At 40.2% G+C, this 22,101-nt stretch overlaps 2 protein-coding genes across 2 annotated transcripts; both read left to right on the top strand.

The window, feature by feature from the left end:
• On the top strand, positions 2,480 to 11,151 carry LOC109839439 (14 kDa proline-rich protein DC2.15-like). The gene is made up of 4 exons (XM_020407863.1): positions 2,480 to 2,514; positions 2,761 to 2,869; positions 8,463 to 8,486; positions 10,401 to 11,151. Exons 1-4 carry the CDS (start codon positions 2,480 to 2,482, stop codon positions 10,875 to 10,877), a joined length of 645 nt encoding a protein of 214 aa, XP_020263452.1. The 3' UTR covers positions 10,878 to 11,151.
• Positions 11,755 to 20,409, top strand: LOC109839438. Its single transcript, XM_020407862.1, has 9 exons — positions 11,755 to 11,817; positions 15,126 to 15,225; positions 15,592 to 18,237; positions 18,320 to 18,493; positions 18,590 to 18,649; positions 18,723 to 18,920; positions 18,999 to 19,247; positions 19,324 to 19,473; positions 19,544 to 20,409. The coding sequence occupies exons 1-9, from the start codon at positions 11,755 to 11,757 to the stop codon at positions 20,284 to 20,286; spliced, it is 4,383 nt and encodes a 1,460-aa protein (XP_020263451.1). The 3' UTR covers positions 20,287 to 20,409.

Below are 22,101 nucleotides of genomic sequence, written 5' to 3'. Positions count from 1 at the left end.
CCATTGATTGAGATGGAAAACTTAGGGGTTGAAATGCATTCCATGATCCAAGAAGTCATATTTTCAGGAAATTTCAATCCTATCAGCATTTTTCTGATGAAATCCCAGGAGATTGTATCAAAAGCCTTCCTCAAATTAATGTTCAAAATAGTACGAGGGGAGGAATGTTTTCTACCATAGTGTTTAACAATCTCATGAGCTAAGAGGATATTACTTGATATAAGTCTACCCTTTACGAATGCACTTTGAGCATCACTTATCAGATATCCCATTACTCCTTGAATTCTAGTTGCAATGACTTTAGTAATGATTTTGTACACACAATTGCAGCAAGATATAGGTCTGTAGTCAGATGCATATTGTGGATTAAGAATCTTTGGAATTAAGGTGATGGAGGTAGTATTGATTGTACCAAGAAGTTTTCCTGAGGTAAAGAATTCTTCAACTGCTGAGAAAAGTTCCTCACTGATAATACTCCAGGAGGCTTTGAAGAACAGAGCACTGTAACCATCTGGGCCAGGACTTTTATCATTTGACATAGAGCAGATAGCTTTTTTTATTTCATCTCTTGTAATTAGGGTACTAAGAGCTTGTCTCTGATCATGTGAGAGGAGAGGTCCATTAGCAATCACCATCGGATCAGGATCAGATGTAGGGACTGAGGTTCCCAGCAATTTGTTGTAATATCCAACAATTTCAGATATAATACCCTCATTATCAGTGATTCTATCTCCTCTTTCATTATATAGCGTAAGAATTCTATTATGATGTCTTTTCTTTTTCATGATAGAGTGGAAGAATTTAGAGCCTTTATCTCCTTCTAAACTCCAACTGATATTAGCTTTTTGCTTGTAGAAGGAAGATTCACATTCCAGTAATCTGTCATATTTTTTGATACACTCCTTTTCTCTATTGATCAAATCTGAACTGAAGGGATCACCATTTAACAGCCTTTGAGTATCAGCTAATTCATCTTTTTCTCTATGCACTTGTTCACTTATATTCATAAAATGCTTCTTGTTCAGTTCTTTGAGAGCAGGCTTTAACTTCTTGAGCTTTGTGTGGAAACTGTACATTTTGTAACCTTCAATGTTTTGCTCCCAGACTTTTTTGACTGTAGGGATGAACTCAGGATGTTTTATCCACATGTTGAAGAATTTGAATGGCTTTTTACCCTTTATAGCATCATCTTCAATAGTTAACAAGGCAGGAGAATGATCAGAACATCTAGGCAGCAGTTTTACCCTTTATAGCATCATCTTCAATAGTTAACAAGGCAGGAGAATGATCAGAACATCTAGGCAGCAGAAACTCCACTTGACTTAGTTAACAAGGCAGGAGAATGATCAGAACATCTAGGCAGCAGAAACTCCACTTGACTGGTTGTATATTAATGAATCCAATCCTCATTAACCAAGCATCTGTCTAATCTAGACCAGATTCTGTTATCAGCATCCTGTTTATTATTCCACGTGAAGTAGCATCCAACTGATTTTAGATGAAGTAAATGACTTGCACTGATGAAATTTTGAAAATCCTCTATATCAGTATCAGAAACTGGTATACCTCCAATCTTTTCATCATAGCTAGAAATTGTATTGAAATCCCCTCCAATGACCCAGGGACCATTGACATTGTTTTTAAGAGCCAGAAGATCTCTCCAAAGGGTCTTTCTGTTAGCCATTTGATTCTGAGCATAAACAATAGTACACAAGCTAGAGAACTTCCCATTTTTGGAATCAATGGTGCAAGTAATGTGTTGATCAGTTGAGCTTAATACTTGAACATTGAAAATATCAGAATCCCATAGAATCCAAATTCTTCCATTCCTGGCTTCATGCACATTAGAAGTCCATTTCCAGTCTTTGGTAATTTGCATAGCTATCCTTTTCAGCTTATTTTCATGAAGTTTAGTTTCCAGAAGGCCTATTAATGATATATCATATTCTTGTATGAACTGCTTTACTATCTTGTGCTTGGAGGATTTATTAAATCCTCTTATGTTCCAAATAGCAAGATGCATTTAGATAGAATTACCACCCCTATCAACACATGATGGGTTATCTAAAGGGGAGAAATGAGACAATTGAATACCTGAGAATTCAGCAATGCCTATAGAAGATCTCCTTGCTAGATTAGTTTTGTTGACGCTAGAAAATCCAGAAGCATTGACAATTGGAGCTGAGTAGAGATATGGATCATTTGCTGGAAATGTTAAGCTCCCTTTCCCCACAATTCTACTTTCAGCCTGTGCATGTTTTTCAGTCTGTGCATGTTTTCCAGCAGACAGAGTCTCTTTGTTTTTTCCAGCAATTTGCTCAGTGTTGATATTTACTTCAGGTATTTGCTGAACAACAGAATCTCTCTCTAGCCCAGGAATAATAGCAGGTTCTTTGCTAAGTACAGGAGCAACTTCAGCCTGTCTAATAACAGAAACTCACATCCTTTTAGTCTTAATTCTTCTACATTGTTCTGTAACATGACCAATCTTACTACACAAAGAACACCACTTTGGTTTATATTCATATATGACTGATTGTGTGTAGCTTATTCCATCAGGCCCTTGAATGTTTAACTGATCAGGCAATGGATCTTTCAATGGCAACTTGACCTCTAATAAAACTCTTGCATAGCTCAATCTCTCTCTATTTGCCGTGAGCTTGTCAGTTGCAATAGGCTTACCAATTAGGCTAGCAACTTTACTGATTCCTATTGAGCTCCATAAGTTTAACCTTAAATTTGGAAATTGCGCCCACATAGGATAGTAAAAGTCTTGCATCTTATCAATATCAGCATCAATCTTTTCTTTTTCTTGATAGAGTGGAAGAATTTAGAGCCTTTATCTCCTTCTAAACTCCAACTGATATTAGCTTTTTGCTTGTAGAAGGAAGATTCACATTCCAGTAATCTGTCATATTTTTTGATACACTCCTTTTCTCTATTGATCAAATCTGAACTGAAGGGATCACCATTTAACAGCCTTTGAGTATCAGCTAATTCATCTTTTGCTCTATGCACTTGTTCACTTATATTCATAAAATGCTTCTTGTTCAGTTCTTTGAGAGCAAGCTTTAACTTCTTGAGCTTTGTGTGGAAACTGTACATTTTGTAACCTTCAATGTTTTGCTCCCAGACTTTTTTGACTGTAGGGATGAACTCAAGATGTTTTACCCACATGTTGAAGAATTTGAATGGCCTTTTACCCTTTATAGCATCATCTTCAATAGTTAACAAGGCAGGAGAATGATCAGAACATCTAGGCAGCAGAAACTCCACTTGACTGGTTGTATATTAATGAATCCAATCCTCATTAACCAAGCATCTGTCTAATCTAGACCAGATTCTGTTATCAGCATCCTGTTTATTATTCCACGTGAAGTAGCATCCAACTGATTTTAGATGAAGTAAATGACTTGCACTGATGAAATTTTGAAAATCCTCTATATCAGTATCAGAAACTGGTATACCTCCAATCTTTTCATCATAGCTAGAAATTGTATTGAAATCCCCTCCAATGACCCAGGGACCATTGACATTGTTTTTAAGAGCCAGAAGGTCTCTCCAAAGGGTCTTTCTGTTAGCCATTTGATTATGAGCATAAACAATAGTACACAAGCTAGAGAACTTCCCATTTTTGGAATCAATGGTGCAAGTAATGTGTTGATCAGTTGAGCTTAATACTTGAACATTGAAAATATCAGAATCCCATAGAATCCAAATTCTTCCATTCCTGGCTTCATGCACATTAGAAGTCCATTTCCAGTCTTTGGTAATTTGCATAGCTATCCTTTTCAGCTTATTTTCATGAAGTTTAGTTTCCAGAAGGCCTATTAATGATATATCATATTCTTGTATGAACTGCTTTACTATCTTGTGCTTGGAGGATTTATTAAATCCTCTTATGTTCCAAATAGCAAGATGCATTTAGATAGAATTACCACCCCTATCAACACATGATGGGTTATCTAAAGGGGAGAAATGAGACAATTGAATACCTGAGAATTCAGCAATGCCTATAGAAGATCTCCTTGCTAGATTAGTTTTGTTGACGCTAGAAAATCCAGAAGCATTGACAATTGGAGCTGAGTAGAGATATGGATCATTTGCTGGAAATGTTAAGCTCCCTTTCCCCACAATTCTACTTTCACCATGTGCATGTTTTTCAGTCTGTGCATGTTTTCCAGCAGACAGAGTCTCTTTGTTTTTTCCAGCAATTTGCTCAGTGTTGATATTTACTTCAGGTATTTGCTGAACAACAGAATCTCTCTCTAGCCCAGGAATAATAGCAGGTTCTTTGCTAAGTACAGGAGCAACTTCAGCCTGTCTAATAACAGAAACTCACATCCTTTTAGTCTTAATTCTTCTACATTGTTCTGTAACATGACCAATCTTACTACACAAAGAACACCACTTTGGTTTTAGTCTTAATTCTTCTACATTGTTCTGTAACATGACCAATCTTACTACACAAAGAACACCACTTTGGTTTATATTCATATATGACTGATTGTGTGTAGCTTATTCCATCAGGCCCTTGAATGTTTAACTGATCAGGCAATGGATCTTTCAATGGCAACTTGACCTCTAATAAAACTCTTGCATAGCTCAATCTCTCTCTATTTGCCGTAAGCTTGTCAGTTGCAATAGGCTTACCAATTAAACTAGCAACTTTACTGATTCCTATTGAGCTCCATAAGTTTAACCTTAAATTTGAAAATTACACCCACATAGGATAGTACAATTCTTGCATCTTATCAATTTCAACATCAATACTCCATGGTTTCAGCATTAGAGGTCTGGACCCAAAAAAACCAGGGGCCAACTTCAAGAATTTCTCTCATAGAAGTTTCTGATTGAAAGTCAAAAAGGAATAATCCTTGTTTGATTAGTGAGACCTTTGGTATAGAGATATTACCCCATAGTTTGTTGACATAGGACTCCATTGATTTAAATTTGACATTTAATCCTATGACATGTCCAATTAAAGCATTTTTCCATAAACCTTCTCCTTCCTTCCATTCTTCAGCAGAAAAAGAGACTGTATTGGAATTGGAAGATGGTAAGAAATTCAAAGATAATCCATTTCCTGCTTTCCTATTATCAGCAAAAAGGCTAGCAAAAGTTTTGTTTGTCTTTTCACTATTAACCACATCATTGTGGACCTTAACAGCCTCATCCTGGACATCATTCTCCTTTGTCTCCAAATTAGAAACCACAGGATTTTTATCAATATTTTCTACTCTGATCTTCTTAATAGAATTAGACAAATCATTCAATCTATCCTCAGACAACTTATTCACATCATTTATTAATGAAACAGTGTCGAGATCAAGCATCGATTCAGAGTTCACTCTATCGAAGGCAAGAACTCTAGAAGGAATATCATAAGGCTTATGAATCAAATTAGAATTAGAAGAAATCACCTCCAATTCAACCTCATCTGCCCAAGAAACCCTAGATGAGCTGCAGGCGCCATCACAAGAAATAACAGGTTTACTTATGAGACGACGAGCTTGAATTCCATTCAACTGAGAAGAGCTCAAATCATGCTTAGAATCGACCAGGAAATCAGAAGATCGGAGTATTTCCTCCATTGATTTCTTCTTCTTTTCCCCTATTAGACCTGTCGAGCCCATAGCTATATTGTTGACTCCTTCATCATCCTCAGCAAAACTGGTATCAATTTGATCGACCTGTCGAGCCCATAGCTATATTGTTGACTCCTTCATCATCCTCAGCAAAACTGGTATCAATTTGATCCCCCAATCTAATCAAACTTGAATCCGCTAACTCCTTCATCATCCTCAGCAAAACTGGTATCAATTTGATCCCCCAATCTAATCAAACTTGAATCCGCTACTCTGAATCCTATGTTGAAGAGATTTCTCCTACTCACCTTCTTCTTCTTCGCCATAAAAAACCAGGCGGGTGCGCAAGTTAGCAAGAAACAGATCTCCCGCTAACTTGCACCATCAGAAGCCCGCCAATTTTTACCTCACCTTGTAAAACCAAAAGTTAAGGCCTTTGATTACTTTCTAAAGTTGGGCATGACACTTTTGGAATCAAAGTGATAGCTGTGGCATTAATTGCTCCTAAAAGTTTACCTGTATTGAAAAATTCTTCAACTGCCAGAGAAATATCATCACCAATCACACTCCATGCTGATTTGTAGAATGACATGCTATATCCATCAGGTCCAGGAGCTTTGTTTTCAGACATAGAGTGAACTGCACTCCTGATTTCATCCCTGGAAACTGGAATAGTTAGAGTGTCAGCTTGAGTACTATTTAAACATGGTCCATATCTTAAAACATTAATATCTGGATTTGAAGTGAGAGAAGTTGAGCCCAAGAGAGATTTATAGAAAGAAATCAACTCATTGATTATCTCATTTCCATCAGTGATCCTGTCTCCTGCACTGTTATACAGCATCATGACTCTATTGTGGTGCCTTTTTGCTTTAATAGTAGAGTGGAAGAAGCTTGTACATCTATCCCCTTTCACATTCCATTGAATCCTAGCTTTTTGATGATAAAAAGACATCTCACATTCCAGCAATTTATTAAAAGTAGCTATACAGATTTTTTTCTTGATTAATTAAATCAGCATTTAGAGGATCTCTTTGAAGATTGCTTTGAACAGTTTCCAAATTCATTCTTGCTCTAATCACTTGTTCACTGATGTTGTGAAAGTTTCTCTTGTTAAAATCCTTCAGAGCAATCCTCAGCAACTTTAATTTGTTTACTACAAAATACATTTTGCATCCTGTAAAAGAATTTTGCCAAACAGAAGAGACAGAGTGCATGTATCTTTCATGCATTGTCCACATCTTATAAAACTTGAAAGGTTTTTTCCCTTGATCACAGTTATCATAAATTGAAACCAAAGTTGGGGAATGATCAGAACAGTTTGGAAGAAGGAATTCAGCATGACTTGAACTATATTGATTTAACCATGAGTCATTAATCAAGGCTCTATCAAGCCTACTCCAAACTCTAGAGTTTGCCTCTTGTTTGTTGTTCCATGTGAAGAAACATCCCTCGGTTTTCATATGGGATAAATGACATCTGTCTATAAAGTCCTTGAAATCAACTATTTCAGCCTCTGAAACCACAACACCTCCTAACATCTCTTCACTGTCAATTATGGAGTTAAAATCACCACAAAGAATCCAAGGTATATTACCAGTATTTTGATGAATTTGAGTAAGATCTAACCAAAGATTTTTCCTGCCCTCTAGTTGATTATGGCCATATATAGAAGAAATTAAGCAATCAAACCTGCCATCTAAAGACTTAACTTTGCAGGAAATATGCTGAGTAGATAAGCTGACAACATTTACTTCCAGGATATTGGGATCCCATAAGATCAAAATCCTAGCTCTTCCTGTAAAATTAGCATTAGAGAGCCATTTCCAGTTATTACCAGCAATTTTCTTAGCTGAGATAGGAAGCTTATCCAATTTTATTTTTGTTTCAATGAGAGCCAAAAAGGAGAGATGATGTTGCATAATATGAAGCTTTGCTAAATGTTGTTTAGAGGACTTATTCAGCCCTCTAATATTCCAAAAAGAGAGATTCATATAGACTTTGCACCCCCTCTATCCACTGAAGAGGGGTCTATATCCAAGCCATTGAGATGAGCAAATGAATTTCCAAGAGCAAGAATATTCTTCATACCCACATGCTGTGTACAAGCTTTACTGATGAGCTTGCCAACTTGAGATGAATCACCTTTAGCTGTAAAATCCCTGAGCTTGCCAACTTGAGATGATTTGCTCACTATATGCTCTTTTTGTGTGCAGGTTTTGCTGGCATATGGCCTAGTAGCACCAGATGATTCCCCAGGCCCAAAGTCCTGAAAATACTTGCTCTCTATATCTTTGCCTGATATTTGTACATGTTGTGTGTAGGTCTTACTGGCAGATTGAAAATTTTTGCTCCCTTCATCACCTGATAAATGTTCCTGAACATGCACAACATGCACAGGATTCACTGTTTTCATATTGTTGCCATAAACATGATTTACTTGGCTTAAAACCACTTGGTCACTCCCCTCATAACTGGTAGATACCTTGGAAAAATCCACATGAGATTTATCTACATCAACAGCTGACTTTACTTGATCTTCCAGATTACCAGTATCAGGAATATTAGCAGAGTCAGTTTGAAGCACTTTTTTCAGAACCCACTTTTGTGTCCTGGGAATTCTTTTACAGTAAGATGTATCATGCCCAACAAGCTTGCAATTATCACACCACTTAGGCTTTAGCTCATAAAGCACTCGTTGATTTGCAATTTTACCATTTGGACCATGAATAGGTATCAAATCAGGGAGAGGATTTGGCATCTGAACTTCAACCAAGACCCTAGCGTAAGCCAATCTTTGCTTATTGGCAGTAAGCTTATCAGTAGCAATAGGTCTACCAATTTGGCTAGCAATTTTACTTATAGCATTAGGAGTCCACAAATTTAGCCTTAATCCAGGTAACTGTAACCAGACAGAATATATATTTTCCTTTATCTTGAACATATCATTATCATTTGTCCAGATTTTTAACAATAAGGGTCTAGAACCAAAAAACCAAGGTCCATTAGCAAGGATATTCTCTATTTCCTCCCTATTTTTGAATTTAAACAGAAATAAGCCTGGCTTAAGCAAGCAGACTTCAGGCATAGACCAGTGTACCCAAACTTTTTGAACAAAGTTTTCCATGGCCTTAAACTTGACATTTAAACCTATAACCTGCCCAATCAAAGAAAATTGCCAGATAGAATTACCTTCATTCCATTCATCCTCATTAAAATTTACATAATCTTTATTCTCAGATGCCACAAAATTCAAGCACATACCACTGCCAGATTTCCTGTTGTCAGCAAAAAGACTAACCCAGGATTTCTTGACAGGATTTTGATCTATGTGAGAAGAAGGATTACTAGCATCTTTAATCTCTTCAACAGGATCCAATGAAACAGAATCAAGAAAATCCTTACTAGCATCTTTAATCTCTTCAACAGGAACCATTGAAACAGGATCCATTGAACTCAAAGGAGCAGGAGCAGAATCAAGAACAGAGAAATTTACCTCAACTGGAACAGCCGATGATATAATCTCGTCAGCCCAAGATTTCTTACCAGATTGAGAACTAGAAGCCCCTGCAACCTGACGTGCAATCACCTAAGGAGAGACCTGATCCATACCAGCTCCAGATTGAGAGCAAGAAACATCATAAGTCTAACGATCAATCTCTTGAGAAGAGATCAGATTCCTACTAGATCCAGAGAAAGAATTCTTCAAGATATCCGCCATCAACCTCTTTTTCTTTTCTCCCTTTGGCCCCGTTAACCCCATCGGAATCAAGGAAACTTCATCTTCTTCAGCCGATCCAGAATCAGAATGATCAGAATGAATCACAGAACTCAAATTTGAAGAACTAAAACCAAGATTAAGAATTTTTTCCCCATGATTTCTTCTCTTTTTTGCCATAACTCACCACGGCGGGGGCGCACAATAGCATAGAAAATCGCCTGCTATCATGCACCTAACTAACTAACCGCCCTAATTTTCTTTACGTTAGACTTTTGTCACTAACGTAATGAACTCGACAACCAATTGATACTTCATTTTTGAACGAAAACTTACCTGCACATATGAAGGAAGTCTTAGAGAAAATGTAATTTCCGTTTCTAGTTTACCAGGCTAAGCTAAGCCTGATTTTGATGTACAACACTATTTCGCAATTGGAAAATGAATAAAGTTTAAATTCATTGACCAAAAAAAAATCTGATATATCAATCGGAGAGCATGAAATCTACTCCTACATGAATGTGTGTCCAACTACAAAAGCCTGAATGCCAGCCTAATTTTCTGATGCAAGCCATGAGGGGGGGAGGGGAAAAAATCCAAAACAATGCCCTTATTATTGTTATTATTATTATTTTAATTTTTATTATTTTCCGACATAGACCAAATTGCGGTCCACTCGCGTATACAGTATTACGATAGAAGTTGTACTCCTGTGGTATTTAATTACCAACGAAAGGCCAAATGTAGCAAGATGGTGGTGATATTTTCTTGAAGCAAGGGAAGGCAATTGCCTAAACTCATATCCCCACCCCTTCACAACCCTCCAAACCCCTCCCTTGTCCTTCCTTAGCATCCTCGTGGTTTGCCAGCTCAATCCACCAATTCCGCGCAGTGCCTCACACAAAGCCAATCAATCTTCGCCTCTACCACCCCCCCCACCCCTCCTTACCCCCCACCCGCACCCCACGCCACCCACCGCCACACAAACACATCGAGCCAGCACCTATAAAAGCGCCAACCTCCCTCTCCGCTCCAAACTCCCCACAACCATCACTGAGCAGACAGCTACACCGTAACTCACATCAATTGGCTAGCTACCCCTTAATTGTGCTGATCGATGCCGATCGAGATGGCCACTCAAAGACCCCATGCCTCAGACTGCTCTATTCCTCCACCCTGCAAACCTCCTCCTCTTGTGCAAAGCCATCGCCGCTCGCTGCGGCACGTGCCCCGGGCCCGACGTCGCCGAGCCCCCGGCTCCGAAGCCGGCCCTAGGCACCGAAGCCGCCCAGAAGGCCGAGCCCCGACAGCAATTGCCCGGCCGAGCACCCCTGAAGCTCGGCGTCTGGGCGCTAGACGTCCTCGGCCTCATCAACCTCAACATCGGCAAGGCGCCGAAAACGCCGTGCTGCTCTCTGCTCAAAAACCTCGCCAACCTCGAGGCCGCCGTCTGCCTCTGCACGGCTATTAAAGCCAACGTTCTCGGGACGAACCTCAACATTCCTGTTGACCTCAGCCTCCTGTTGAACTACTGTGGGAAGAAAGTCCCCACTGGGTTCCAGTGCGCTTAAGTTCGTTAATGGTTGCTCGTTAATTTACTTGATTTGGTTTTTAAATTGTTTATTTGTTGTAATATTTGAAATGGGTTTTTGTTGTTTGTTAATTTGCTGTTAATTAACGAATAAGTCTTTATTTGTTTGTGTGTGTGTACGTGAGAGAGAGAGAGAGAAACCCTAGCTAGGGTTTTGTAGGGGCTTGGTGTTTTTGTTATAGTAGTGTGTGCGACTTTGGAAGTGGGAATTGAATTGTATTTATCATCAATGAATGAATTTGTTTTAAGTTAAATATCTGAGTTTGGAATGAATGATTAACTTGATGTGACACGTTGGAGTAAAATATATGCAAATGAGTTTTCCAATACCAAAAAAAAGAAAAAAGAAAAAAGAAAAACATCTCGCCAACATACCTCAAAGTTGAACAAAATATAACTTTGATATTCTCGCTAATTAGTTTAGTCGAGAGAGACTACAAAACTCAACAATGGCAGACCCAAATTAAAACAGGAGATTCATGGATGTGGAAGCAACTGGTTAGAACAAGAGATAAAGTTATGGCTATGTGTGGAGGTGAAGAAAATCTGAGGAATCTTATCAACTCATGCCATCATAGTGATAAACTAAGGCTTTCGGACCTATACAATGCTCTATCCCTTGTTTCCCAGGAAGTGTCATGGTATAATTTGGTTTGGAGTGGACTCAATGTTCCCAAACACTCTTTTATATGCTGGTTGGTCTTACAAGATAGAATCCTAACTCAAGATAGGCTACTTAGAAGAGGGGTCATTGATTCAAATACCTGTTGCCTTTGCTCTGGAGCTGAGTGCGAGACCAGAAAGCACTTGTTCTTTAAATGTGCTTATTCTTGTGAAATATGGAATAGAGTTATGGAATGGCTGGGGTTCAATTGGAAGTCATGTTACTGGAATCAACTCATTCATTGGTTTATAGTCAGGTTAAGAGGAAAAGTGCTTAAGCAAAAATTGAAGAGGCTGGCGTTAACTGCAACTATCTACTATATCTGGCAAGAAAGAAATGCAAGGATTTTTAGACAACAATCCAGGAATCCTGATCAAATGGTCAAGTTGATTCAAACTGAAATTTGGATTATAATGCTCAACAAACCAGGAGTTAGCAGTGATATGGATAGCTCATTGTTGTGATTTGTAGTATCGATCATGTCCGTATCAGTTATCTATTATGGCAAAGTGTGATATTACAGGTTTTCGACAAGAAGCTTGAATAACAAATTCATGGGGTGGAGTTCTGTAATAGTGTGGACTGGGTGTATATATAACCAGTCTTTGGGTTTCTTGTATCTTTGATGAGCACATACATTTTCATACTTGGTGATGAATAAAATTCATTCATTTACCAAAAAAAACTCTTGTGCCCCATTTGACGAAGATTTACGGTGGAGAAGTTAAAGAAAAATAGTTAACATGGTTTGTCATTTGTTAATCTGTTTGATTAGTTTATTTTAGTTATTGTGAACATTTCCTGTCTTTGGAAATAAAAAGGATTACAATCACTTTCTTTATATACGCACGGGTCATCTCTTCACACGTCTAAATAGGTAGATTAGTAAACCTCTCATTCTGAGGATTAACATATTTTAGAGGGATTTGTAAACCTTTTTTATTTTTTGGGTATTTGACAAATTACAAAAATGAGTCAATTAAGGTTAGCCCTCTCGGGAAGGAAAGCGCTATGGTTGTTACAGCTTTGGCAGGTTCAGGAGGGGGTTAACACCAAATTAAATTTGCTCTTTGTAGTCTCATTCAATTATGTTAATCGGTAAAACATGGGGTAAGCTTTCAGATTTTTATTTTACTTATATAATTATACAAATCTTTTTTTAGTCTTTAAGGATTATGATAGGCTAAAATATCAAAGGACCTACCACTGCATTAAAAGTCTGAAGTAGTGAGGGTTATAATTTTGTTTTATGTGCCCCCATATGTTGAGCACTTTTTTATGGACAGAAATGTGGACTAAAGTATTATTTAGTTTTTCTCTAAAAATTTATTTAAAGTTTATTATCGATGGGATTTGGACCCAGATTGCGTTGATACCATGTCTCAAAGTGAGTGCTACTAGTACAAAAATTTGAAATTTATGATGAAGGTAAAAGTGTTGCGCGCAGCGGAAATTTCGGCAGTACCTCCGCAGCACAACAAGAGAGTTAGATCGCAACAATAGGAATTCTCGTTTTACCAAAGAAACAAGAACCAAAAGTAAAATATCTCAACAAAGTGGGATATCATCTCTTTCTCTCATCAATTCTAGCACTGACTTGTCGACAAAACCTAAATAAGCTATTACAAATCACACAAATAACGAGACAACCAATTTTATGTGGTTTGGCAAATTGCCTACGTCCATGGTGTTTTCAGCGAAAGTTGTTTCCATTGCAGATTCCATTAAAACTTCGATCGTTTACAAAGAATTACAATGAAAATAAAAGAAAATACAACTCTCGAGAAAATAACACAGAAATTGTTTATCAACTCCTGCTTTTGTGGGACTTTGCCTGTGCCGGGAATGCTTTAGTTCGTGGACCACCGATTCGTAGATCGAGAGGTTGTTTAAGGATCTCTCCTTCGTTTATCGAAGTAAAGATTTGAAAACGAATATCTTATCGATGTAAGATGTCCGTTCTTCCAAAGATCAAGTCTGAGCTTAGATCTCTAGGATTCACCAAATGATGCTTGTCAGAGGGTGAAAATTCTCTCTTTCTTTCTCAAAATCACCAAAGACTCAAGTATCTTCTGCTCCAAAAATGCTCTCCGTCCTTTAATTCGTGCCTAGGGAGGTATTTATAGGGCTCTCAGTGCACCACAGTTAAAACGGAGGCGAAATAACTGACTGGCCGTTTTCTCTTTGGCCGCTGCAGTCTACACTGCCGCGGCTATTGGCGCGGCAGTATAAGCTGCCGCGGCCGAAGAGGCAGTTATCAGCACGTTTGATCGTGCTTAAAACCGCTCTCCCACGACTTTTAACCACCTTTTTTCGTGGCTTAACTGCTTGTCCACGTCAGCACACGTTCTGTTTCTGGTATGCTGCCACGTGGGCCTCAAAAATCATCATATAACTATTTCGTAACTGCTGCAACACTCCTTTAACATAGCCGCGGCACCCTAGATTGCAGCGCCCAAGCCGCGACACGACAAGCTGTCGCGCTTCAGCCGCGACACGACAAGCTGTCGCGCTTAAGCCGCGGCACTATATGCTGTCGCGCCTTAGCCGCGACACCATGAGTTGCCGCGCCACCTTGTGTTGCCTGATGACGAGTAAATTGTTCTCGCATGTTGTTTTGAATGGTATTTGGATGTCTGCAAGTATTTTTTGACGCCTACAGATACCCCCTCCAAAGTATCTCAGACTCATCATTTCTTTTAGAGAGGAGTCTGGGACACTTTGGATATGATAGGCTTTCCCTGCAATTTCTCCAGTTCTTTGTTGAGGAAATTGCGTAGAATGGTCTGTGAATGGCTTCAATCCTTGACTTCTTTATCTCTTAGTCTACTCAATGCTTTGTAGAATAGCTAAGATTCCTCCGGTGCTGCGTTTATCGCGTGCCCGTCGTCGAAGTCTTGAATCAGAACTGTTGTTGAAGAATGGAGAAATAGTTTATACTCATATGCTCTATTGGAGTGTTCGGGAAACAGTTTAACCTCATGTACCCGTTGGGAGGTTCAAGGAGATGCAGTTTATACTCATATACTCATCGGAGTGTTCAGATGTGTATTCCAAATACAGCAAGAGATGTATGTGTTCAAACGTCGAAGAATTATCGTGCATGCACAGTATTTATACATGCCAGAGTGAACCATGGTGTGTTAGCTGCCGCGGCAGCTTACACTGTCGCGCTTTAGCGCGGCAACATAGACTGTCGCGCTCGAGCGCGACAGTGTCGAGTGCCGCGCAGCGCTTCGGCCAGTCAGATTATAACTCTGACGTTTGGGCTTCTTCGGGTCACCTTTCCCCGCCTCTTTGAGTTCGAAACCTCTTCCAAAACCCTATAAAAGGATTTTTTCTGGTTTTTCCCCTTTCCACCTCTTCATCTTTGCGTTTGCTCAAACAAAACCTAGGGTTTTAAGATCTAGGGTTTTGAGTTCTCTTTGATTTTGATCTTTTCCCTTGATCAAACTTGATTCTATTCTCCCCTGGTAAGAACCGAGCCTATCCCTTGTATTTCATGTTTATTTTGCTATTTAATTCGAGATTTCATCTCTAAACCCTAATTTTCTTTGATTCCAGGTTGATTTCACCATGTCTCCAAAGAAGACTCGTGGTTCGAAGGGAAAATCAGCGGCACCAGCACCTGAGGATGTCGAGGCTGCAGTTCCATCCTTTGGGGGTAAGTTTCTTCCACTTCTCTTCTCTGAAACTGTTGATTTTGTGCATATAACCTCGTTTGTCTCCGTTGAGAGGCATTCGGGAAGAGTTGACATCCCCCACCGAGGGGATTGACGCTTCAAAACACATACCTTGTTCAATCAAGGCATGTACCACAGTTAAGACACGGGTATTCGTCGAACTCGTGCCTTTTCAAAATCAAGAGTCGCTGTTCAGTTACCGCGGCAGCTCGTACTGCCGCGCCTGAGCGCGACAGTGTATACTGCCGCGGTAACGCGCGACAGCAACAACTGCCGCGGCTACTTAGTGAAGGTTTTCTCGTCTGTTAGCCTTTTTGGTCCAACTGTTTTCCAACCTTTCTTTGCAGTCCCCTTTCCTTCTGTGGCCTTCTCTGATAGAGAGGATCCAGGTCAAAGCGGTACTCTTCATGCCTCTTTCAACGGCGACTTTCTGGTTAGAGAGGCTCGCCAATTTAGCGAAAATCGTGATAATAGTATTCCAGAGTTGGTTCGTGAGGGAGGTCGTCGTACCCTGCGCGCTCTTTTGACTGATTCACCCCTAACTCCAATTCGAGATTCTACTGAACCGTTGAAGAAGACTGATTATCTGTTCGGAGATTCGGTAGAAGATCCAGACAAACTTTGCCGTGGCTCTGAAATTTGGTTGAATGAACATGAAGGTTCTTTTCTATTCCTTCCTCCATTTCCTCGACAGTACTCCCTTCTGCAATTGAGGAATTTGGCTGTTTCGAGGGAAATGACGTGGCACTTGACAGAAGACCATGAGCACGTTCATTGCGGCTATATTGGTAAAGATATTAGCGCTCCTGGCTCCGTCGGTAGGCCTGATGTTCGTGGTCTTCACCCTGGTATATTTGGACCAGATGGTGGGCCCCAAAACGAACTGATGATAAGGGCCAATACCGTAAAGAATAAGCTCGCTCGGGTTGGTCGAGAACTTCCCATTCCAAGATTCAGGTGTTATGGATGGGTTCACTCTCTTCCTGACAAATGGTGGGCTAGGATGACCAAATACGTACTCCATCGTTGGGATCAGGAGTTGCGGGATTTGGGATTATATGCTCCAATCCGAGCTAGTATGCATGGTCTCCCAGTGAGTGCAGATCATTTTATGGCTTTGTTCGAGTCTTATATTCCGGAGACCAATACCTTTCTTACCAAGTATGGGGAATTAGGGCTTCCGCTCCACGAAATGATGAAGGTATCCGGATTGCCATTGGGGAATACTCCTTACCAAGAATATTTTCCTAATAATCGTCAGTTGATGAAAATGAAGAAGGCCTGCTCTCCTGCTTATGACATCCTCTGGGAGTTAACTTGTCATTATCAGATAGCGATAGCCAAGATTGAAGTGAAGAGTAAGAAGGCGGCTCGAGTCAGTTTAAAACAGTTCGCCGACTACCTATTTCAGAACCTTGAGAGCCCGACCGGTGAAGAAGTCTGTGAATCACCGATTCTGACCCCTTCTGACGTCAACCAGCTAATCACGAAGATTAATGCTCAGTCTTACAGAACTGAGTCATCTGAAGGTGGTTTTCTTAAGGGCACCAAGTTCAACACTTTCTTGTGGCAAGCCACAAAGAGAATGAAGCCTGCAACTCTTCTTTCCGGTTATCTGGCCATTTGGCTAAAGAGATGTGTAGTGCCGCATCAGTCTTCTGAGGCGCTTCCTCTTGAAGTTCTCTTTCCCGCCGTGCAACTAGTTGTCAGAGGCAGGTTATCTCTTCTTTCTGCTATGATTGCTGACCTCCATAGCGGTTTGCGTAACCTAGCCAACACCTTTACCAAAGTGGGTGCCGAGCCTTCAACTAAGATTCCTTTGTCGAGCGTCGAATTTCCGTACACCTATTTGATGGCGTGGCTAGTTCTCCATCGATCGGACATGATGTCAGCGCCTGATGCGTCTGATCCAGAAATCCCCTTGCTGCAGCTCTTAGAAGGATGTAAGTGGTTATATCCTTCCCGACCATGGACTGACCGTGTGAGGCAATTCAAGAATGCCAAATGCTGGGAATTCTATAAGTGTTTCCCTCGGTTTTCTGGTGCCTATAATGACACGCTTGTTGACGAGGAAATGCCTGGGGCTAACAGGACCTCTCTCGATACGGGTAGTTTTCATTGGCTCATGAACATTCGCCCAGGCTATAATGTTTTTCGATCGAAGAACATTTGCAGGATTGAGCCTTATTTTCCTTGCCGTTTTGCGCGACAATTCGGCTACGATCAATTGTATATCGGGAATCCCAATAAATGGTTGATAAACTGCGGAGGCCTTATTGATGGGGTACGTGCCTGGTTCTGGAATGTTGCTGGCTGTACCGGAGCTCGATTTAGTTTGCCTGTCGCTGAGCCTGGTCTTTACTTAACCTTCCTCTACTGCCGGTGGATTTTAGCCGCCAATACTCCTCTTGCGAAGAAGAAGCTCCACGAACTGGAATCCGAGGCTGTAGTTCGGAGAATTGTATCAAAAAAAGGAAAGGAGCCCGCTACGTCTTCTCGTAAAGGAAAACAGGTAGCTGATTCCGAAGAGAGCGACGACTTCGAGACATCCAGCGAAGAGGATGAGACCCGAGGCGACGCAGAGGGTGATGTACCTTTGTCTCCCGTGGCTCACAGGACTCGTCGAGCTTCTTCGCCCAAATTACCCGGTGCTCCTTCAAAAGGTATACAAATGAAGGAAAAGAACATTCCCCTGTCGTCCTCCAACAAGATGACCTTGAGATGGCTTTCTCAGGAGGGAGAGGCAGAAGAAGAGGAAGAAGAGGTTGCCCCGCTTATTAACAGGAAAAGATCTCGGCTTACTGCTCCTTCTGAGGTTCAACCTCAGCCGACTCAAGGAACCGAATTACGTACCAAGTTTCGACATGAAAGCTCCGAGGTTCCTCGAGATTCTCGTGCCTCGAAGAGGATTAAAAAGACGGCTCATCGGGAACGCCAACTTTCTCCGTTATTTGAGGAGAAGTTTACTCAGGATCTTCCAGTTGATGAAAGGGGTAAAGTTTCATCTTCATCTCCTTTCTGTTATCTTATTTCTTTTTTGAATAAGGCGTCGCATTTATTCTTTTATCATTGCAGTTGAATCAGAAGAGGAAGGGGAAATCGTGCCCAAGCCTTCTTCTCCGGGTTTAATGGATGTTGATGAATCTAGCTTCACTGAACAAGTGCACAAGGCTATGAACGAGGAACCCCTTCATATGGACATTGTTCCTCCTCCAGCCACCACATCGACCTCGCCAACCGCAGATACAGGTACTGATGTTTTCTCCTTTGGGGGACATTTTCGGAAGATAAGTGAATCAGAACGTGTTCCTCTCCTACTAACTTGTGCGCTTTATCTTCTTTTAGTTAAACTAAAGGAGGTGAGTGCGGGTAGTAGCGCTGCTAATCCCGCAACTATTGTTGAAGGTAATCTCACTTTATTTGTTTTGATTCTTTGATAGTTCTTGTATATGTGTTGACGAGTTCTTCTGTTTAACAGACATCACAGTCGACGAACCGGGAGATATCGAACTTACCCATGATATGGGTATCGGAGATTTCGATGAGCGAGACTTCGATCTTGACATTTCTGAAGATGTACACCAGGAGATCTCCGATATACTATCAAATCCGGTTCCATCCGCTACTGCAGGACCAACTACTCGAGTTGATTCAGCTGAAGCAGATGCATCAAAAGGTATACCCTTTTAGACTCCAGTTTTCAACTGTACTTTCATCTGTTATTGTTCTTGAAGGACTGAAATAAGAATTTTAGACGTAGGACCAACTAACGAAGTTGATGCGTCTACCGTCATCGGTGAATGTGATCAACCTGAAGGTCTGGGTTTCTTACTCTTGGCAAGTCCCCCAGCTGAAGTTGAACCACCAGTCACTGCTCCCCCGACTTCCGCTATTGTCGAAGCTGAACCTGTTGTGCTTTCTGCTCCGACTCTAGTGGATCATGAAGTAGGAGGGTCAAAGGATACAGCGGGAGAACAACCCCCTGCCGCTTCGACTCAGCTTGGTACGTTTTGTCTAATCGTGCTTTGAAGTTGGATTAATACTTGCGGAGTGATCATTCATCCTTTTCTCGTTGACAGAACTTGTTCCTCAAGATTTTGTCGCTTTGGATCCGAAGCCATCAGGTGTTTCAGGTGAACAACCGTCTCCTATAGTAACTCAACCGACGATCGTTATTCCTGAACAGATCCCTGTTGTTATAGAATCTGCTCTGACCTCAACAAGCCAAGGTAACTCGGTCGTGAATTCTTCCAGCGAGCGTACATATTCTTGTACTTAACTTATTTGTTCTCTTTGCAGCTATTTCTTCTTCATTGTCCGAGCGGATTCAAGTTTTATTGGCAGATGAAGATCCGGACAAAGCTGCCCTCTGTGTTGACGTCCAAAGCTTCGTTCATTTCTTAAACGCCATGGTCGATCGGATTCTTCTTAAAGGTTCACCATTTGAACTTTTCAGGAAGTCTCTCGATCGCCATGTATCAGGAATTAAAGAACAGGGGTGCACCGAATTATCTAACTCCATAGAAGCTTATTTGGTCGATCTTAAACAACACATTGAACAGTTACAGAACTTTCGAGTTGATGGCGCACCTTCTTACATCGCTTCCGAAATGGACCTGAGGCTACAAGCATGGCGTGATTCTCAGAAATCCGCTGAATCCGAACTTCAAACACTGAAGACTCGCATTGATCAACTCCGGGTGAGTGCTGCCAAGAAAGCTCAAATCAAGGTAGACCTGTATCGTGATTTGGAATCACGTCGGACAGAGGTAGCCCAGTTAGAGAAACGACTTGCCGAAGCTAAGGATGCTTGCGAATTTTTGGAGTCTGATCTAGCAGAAGTAACTCAAGCTGAGGTGGATATACTCCGGCAACTTAATTTCCAGAACAAGACTTTTGATGACAAAGAACAAGAGGTTGCCAGAATTCAAAGTATCGATGAAAGAAAATTTAAAGCCAAACTGATACCTGAGCTCGAATTGGCTTACGCGACAAAGCTTTCTAAATTAGAAGATGAATTCCGTCATTACAAATTATTGTAATTTTGAAAACATGCATCTTTTCTTTTGTGCTGCTTTGCTTGAACTCTTTTGGTTAATACAATGAACTTTTCTTTTTTATTGAGATTTTATTATGATTACTCATTCTTGTTTAGAATAAATAGTCATAATACTTATAGGATTTTTGGCAAATCCTCAGCCATCAACGGATTTGATATGCCTTTACCAACTACCGTTTGAGTCGGGCTAGTATGTGAATTATCTAAGTCCGTTTCACATATAACGTTGCGCTAAAAGAATTAAACTCTTTTAGGCTTTGAACTATCATATTGAATATGTAGGCTACATGTGTTAGATGTAGGCTTATCTCTAATAAGGGATAGAGATAACATCCCCCATGTGATATGGATTTTAAAGTGTGAATAGGTTGCGCTTCCTATATAGGACAACGAACCCGAAATCAGAGAGGAAGAATTTTATATTCTATCTCCCGGTCTCTTGTTTGTTGGTAGAGATAAACCCAGAATTGGAGAGGAAGAATTTTATATTCTATCTCCTGGTCTCTTGTTTGTTGGTAGAGATAAACCCGGAATTGGAGAGGAAGAATTTTATATTCTATCTCCTGGTCTCTTGTTTGTTGGTAGAGATAAACCCAGAATTGGAGAGGAAGAATTTTATATTCTATCTCCTGGAGCAAAAGAAACTCGAAGTGGGATCTTCACTTAGAGAATCTGGATTGACCTGAATAATCCTAACTGTCGTAAGGTTTGATTACTCAATTCGAAAGTGGATCTTTCGTTCGCAAAATGAATCGAAAGGAGATTTTGGTTGTGGTCCTAACTGTAGTAAGGTTTGACCAAGTGGGAGTTTTGAGGATCTCTCGTTCATGGAAGGAATCGAGAGGGGATTTTGGTTTTGGTCTTAACTATTTAAAGGTTTGACCAGGTGAGAAATTGGAATAGGGTACAAATAACAATGAGTTCGTTGATTTGCACGAACTACTCGATGGGAAATTTTGATTTCAAACATTTAACATGAAATAATTTGTCAACTGACACCGACTGACGATGATTGCTCAATCCGACCGGTGGAGGTTTCATAGCGTGAAATTATAAATTATTGAATCTCATCTTCCATGATCACATTACAGGGTTTTGTGAGGAAAGATTAACTTGTCATTAAATCTCATCTCAACAAAAGTAGTAAAAGGTTCCTAATTATTTTCATAACAATTAAGAACGTATCATTCGCATAATCAGTTCTCATTTAAAATAATCAACTGATATCGGGTTATCCTGAAAAAGGGATCGAGATAACGTCCCCCATGCTTGAACAACATGGATTTTTGCCTAATGAAAGAATTAGGTATTCTATCTTTCAATCTCTTGTTTGTTGGTAGAGATGAACCCAAAATCAGAGAGGAAGAATTTTATATTCTATCTCCTGATCTCTTATTTGTTGGTAGAGATAAACCCAAAATCGGAGAGAAAGAATTTTATATTCTATCTCCTAGTCTCTTGTTTGTTGGTAGAGATGAACCCGGAATCGGAGAGGAAGAATTTTATATTCTATCTCCTGGTCTCTTGTTTGTTGGTAGAGATGAACCCGAAATCGGAGAGGAAGAATTTTATATTCTATCTCCTGGTCTCTTGTTTGTTGGTAGAGATAAACCTAAAATTGGAGAGGAAGAATTTTATATTCTATCTCCTGGTGCAAAAGAAACTCAAAGTGGGATCTCCACTTAGAGAATCTAGATTGGTTTGAATAATCTTAACTGTCATAAGGTTTGATTACTCAATTCAAAAGTAAACCTTTCGTTCGCAAAAATGAATCGAAAGGAGATTTTGGTTGCGGTCC

The sequence above is a fragment of the Asparagus officinalis genome, chromosome 4, assembly GCF_001876935.1.
Source record: "Asparagus officinalis chromosome 4, Aspof.V1, whole genome shotgun sequence".
NCBI lineage: Eukaryota > Viridiplantae > Streptophyta > Magnoliopsida > Asparagales > Asparagaceae > Asparagus > Asparagus officinalis.
The sequence above is the reverse complement of the archived record's forward strand: the minus strand, read 5'-3'. Positions and strand labels throughout refer to the sequence as shown.